The sequence below is a fragment of the Cupressus sempervirens genome, chromosome 4 (assembly GCF_028749045.1).
Source record: "Cupressus sempervirens isolate cs-2001-9-10 chromosome 4, ASM2874904v1, whole genome shotgun sequence".
NCBI classification, from domain to species: Eukaryota; Viridiplantae; Streptophyta; class Pinopsida; order Cupressales; family Cupressaceae; genus Cupressus; species Cupressus sempervirens.
Genome location: NC_143121.1, coordinates 110,881,630 through 110,885,682, shown reverse-complemented (window position 1 = coordinate 110,885,682; position 4,053 = coordinate 110,881,630). Strand labels below are relative to the sequence as shown.

The following is a 4,053-nucleotide window of genomic DNA, read 5'->3' as shown; positions in this document are numbered from 1 at the left end:
CTGGGTGTAGTGCATTTTTCAATATTCAGTACCACAAATTAGGAAAAAGAACATACCCATAGCACAAGTTGGCTCTTGGTATAGTGAGCTGTTTTCCAATAGGTCTGATGTGTAAAGCTACCCGCAATTTGTTCACGCGTGCCTTGTTGGTCACCAAGTTAAAATCCAAGTGATTTCTTCCTACATTTCACCGCAGATGATGAGATCATGCAGTGCAGCATGAAGGCCTATTAAAGGACCTAAAATTCTTTCCTAATTTCATCCCTTCTTGTGCTTGTTTCAATTAGCACTAGAAAGGACCTAAAAATCTTCCCAATTTCATCCCTTCTTGTGCTGAATTAGCACTAGATTCTCTTTTTCCTTTTGCGTACTGCAATAACAGTTTCTTCTTCTCTTCAATGGCGTTTCCTCTGCTTCTTGTGGTGGGAATCATTGGTATTCCATCTTAAACTTTTGTTCCTTAGAGTGAAATATAAAAATATTCTAGGTCATCATGATTTCTGAACTGTCTGCCGTGCTTATCGATTTCAAGACTTAGCGAGATGGGAGATATAGGTCTATATTGGTTGTAGCTTATTTTTGTTGGTCTAAATTGGGATGATAATGGTTATAATGAATCACGGTGCAGATAAAAAAGTGAATGTATTTGAATGAACTGTAGGATTTCGTGTAATCATGGTCAGAGAAGAATAATGGTGGCTATTTGGTTATGATTTAAGGGAGAGTAAATTGGTGATATCTATTCAAGGTTTTCGTTTTAAAATGGTCGATGATAATGCCTATACCCTGTCCTTAAGTCCCCGGTGATTTATATTTTGGTTGCTGTGTATATTTGTAGGATTGTTGCTCATTTTTATCTTCATGGTTTTGTTTTTATTAGTTGATTTTGTTTTTCATTTGGTATTATAAGATTTGGGTTGTCTTTCATGGATATGGTGGATTGAGATTTGTTTGGGTGGCCAAGAGATTTGCATTTAGTTGGATTAATTTATCATTGTTGTGTGTTGCGCAGGAAATATAACATCACTGGCACTCTTCCTGTCACCTATGTAAGTACTTTGTACAACAGATTAATCTGGATTCTGAGTTAAAAACTTGTGTAATGTGAGCTTTTGCTACTGATCAAGATAGCAAGCTTATATATAAATACTCTTGGCTTTGAAAATTGCAGGACAACATTCTGGGGGATATACAAGCTTAAGTCTACCAAAGATTACTCAGGACTTCCATATGTCTGTACCTTGTTCAATTGTTGTCTTGGGCTACTCTACGGGGCTCCATTTGTTAAACCCCACAGCACTTTGCCGCAAACCATCAATGGCGCGGGCTTTGTTTTGGAGATATTTTATGTCTTGTCCTTTCTGACATTTGCCCTCAAGAAGAAGAAGGTAACGCATTATGCCAGCTTTAGGTTGAGCCTGAAGGCCATCAGGCGCGTTCTAGATTTTCTGTCTTTCGAACAGTGTGAATGCATGGCTAGATTCCATACAAAATTCATGGTGAATTTTTCAGATACAGATTCCTCGAATTTGTCTTGCAGGTAAAAACTGCCCGGTTAGCCATTGCAATGATGGTTGCTTTTGTCCTTGTAGTTGTAGTAACAATTTATGGGCTACACACATACAATGACAGACAGTTACTGGTTGGCACTTTAGGCGTGATCCTTTCAATTGTTGTGTATGCCTCCCCATTATCAATTGTGGTGAGTTTTCAATCCATTCTTCTTCTCAATTCAAAAGAAAATTGTAGAAAAACTTTGCAAAAGTAAAATACAATTGTCAATTTCTACGAAAAAAATAGTTGAAAATTCGAAATTCTACTCTCTACCAAAAGTGACAATAGGAAATTAGAAAAATCTGGTCCCTACCCAAAAGCACTAGCACAAGTTGAGTAGCAGAACAGATTTATCGTTTCATGAATGTTAATGTGTTACTGTTTTATTTTCAGGGAGATGTTATCAAGACCAAAAGTGTGAAGTACATGCCATTTCTTGTCTCGCTATTCACTACGCTAGACGCAGTTGTCTGGTCTGCATACTCTGTAATGGCTAAGGATATCTTTATAGCTGTAAGCTTCTCTCTTTTCCTAGTGCCATTTACAATTATAGTTTTCCTGTGATTATTTGAAACTATACACAGTTTTCCTGATTATTATTCTTGTCCTTTCAGGTACCCAGTTGCATTGGCTTCCTTTTAGGAGTAGCGCAGCTTGTTGTTTACCTCATTTACAGAAGGTCGGAGCCTGTTTCTACTGAGCTTCAACAACTTCCTGAAGCAAAAAAGATAGACGATGTATCTGACCTGCCTATCCTTATAGTGGAGGCAGAAATCTGAAATGTTGTCATAGTGGCTGCAGTGACTCAAGAAGCTGCTGATAAAGTTTGATTTTATTTTCATTGGTCAAATGACTAACAAGATTTATACAGGGTACAGTCTTCTCCGATATCCAGACTGTACTCAATTGCATGAGAATCAGCATTAGCTGATAAGGAGGAGGAGGAATATAGCTATCTAGCAATCATGGAGAAATATAGCTATCTAGGAAACATGTGAACCAGTGGCTATGTGAAAGGAAAAATATAGAGACATTTTTACCCCTTTGAGGAGCTTAATTGTAACTTTTGGTTCCTACTTTACAGGAATGAACTGTTTAATTGGCAGTGCAATTTCATGAACTCTTCTAAGTACTACGCTTGTATGACTATGTACTTCTTCTTTCATGGTACTGAAATTGTACTGGTGGAATGTCACACTCCTAAGCATAATAGTAGTGACCAGACGATAAAAACTCACGTCATAAAATGAAATAAAATCAACAATTGTAAATAAGAGAGAAAAAACAAAAAGAAGTCAAATGGTTACTAGATGATGCGTTAAAAGGGATGGATGATGTGTTAAAAGGTAGGAATGATGTAATAGGTGAAAATGCAGTTGCTAAACTATAAACAGGACCTAAATGATGTATTACATAGAGGGGACATTTTATTAAAGCCACATTGACCGCTTGACATTTTTTTTTCAAAGGAAAGAAAAAGTAGAATGTCTTTTCAATCCATAGAAGGGATCTCTGAAAACAATTCTTACATACCGAATCAAAGATATTTTATGGTTTTATTAGAAGAGATTCTGATTGTGATACTAAACTAAAACTAATAAGATCTTATTGAGTTGAATATGCTAGTTTTATTTAATAATAAAATATAAAACAGAATAATATCATATCAATTGTACTGAAATTTTTCACAAGGTGAATGCTATAATAATAAAATCAAATTTTTCTTGCTTGTTAGTAGGTACTTCTTGTTACATCTTTTTAGATTATTTATGTTAACTTTGTTAATTAGTTATTAAACTCTCTTCCTCCAATTAAAATCTATTTTATTTAATGTTTTTTTTATAAGTATTGAATTCGTAAGATATGATTCTTTTATAAAATATTTAAATTAGTTCCTCCTGTCTCTAATTAATTTGATCTTGTGGTAAGAATATTTTCACAATGGTTTTGAAAATCAATATAGATAATAACAATATAAATTAAATATTATAATAATATAATTAACATTTTATCTTTCTTATATTTCTAAAACCATTATAAATTTGTTGAAATATATTAGAATTAAATTAGTTAATTGAAAATTTATATTAACATTACATATTACATATATCAAGGAAGGAAGTAATATAATATGGATAAGTATAATAAAGGTATTAAACTTTACACATTATAAAGGTATTATTATATCTATTCATCTTATGTATATGAACTTTTCTATTATATAAAACTTTATAGTAACATGTACTTTTCATAAATTATAATAAATATACATATAAATTATAAATTATAGGTAGCTACATAACTATAAGCAAGTACTTAGCCACTATGTGGCACTAAATATATACAAAAGAATAATACTAGCACTTTGCTTCCAAAATCAGTCAATACAGATTTTGATTATTTTTTAAAGAAAAATGTGAACTCCAAAATTCATCAATACTAATACAAAATTCTTTGAAATCTAGAAGTTACAAAAATGAGACTTGAAATTTTCCTAAG

At 32.9% G+C, this 4,053-nt stretch overlaps 1 protein-coding gene across 1 annotated transcript; it reads left to right on the top strand.

Moving 5' to 3' along the window:
• Window positions 1-260: 260 nt before the first annotated feature.
• LOC149560178 (bidirectional sugar transporter SWEET1b-like) lies at window positions 261-2,686 on the top strand. The gene is made up of 6 exons (XM_089823567.1): window positions 261-435; window positions 1,013-1,049; window positions 1,172-1,388; window positions 1,541-1,702; window positions 1,948-2,067; window positions 2,169-2,686. The coding sequence occupies exons 1-6, from the start codon at window positions 399-401 to the stop codon at window positions 2,331-2,333; spliced, it is 738 nt and encodes a 245-aa protein (XP_089679693.1). The 5' UTR covers window positions 261-398; the 3' UTR covers window positions 2,334-2,686.
• The last annotated feature ends 1,367 nt before the right edge of the window (window positions 2,687-4,053 follow it).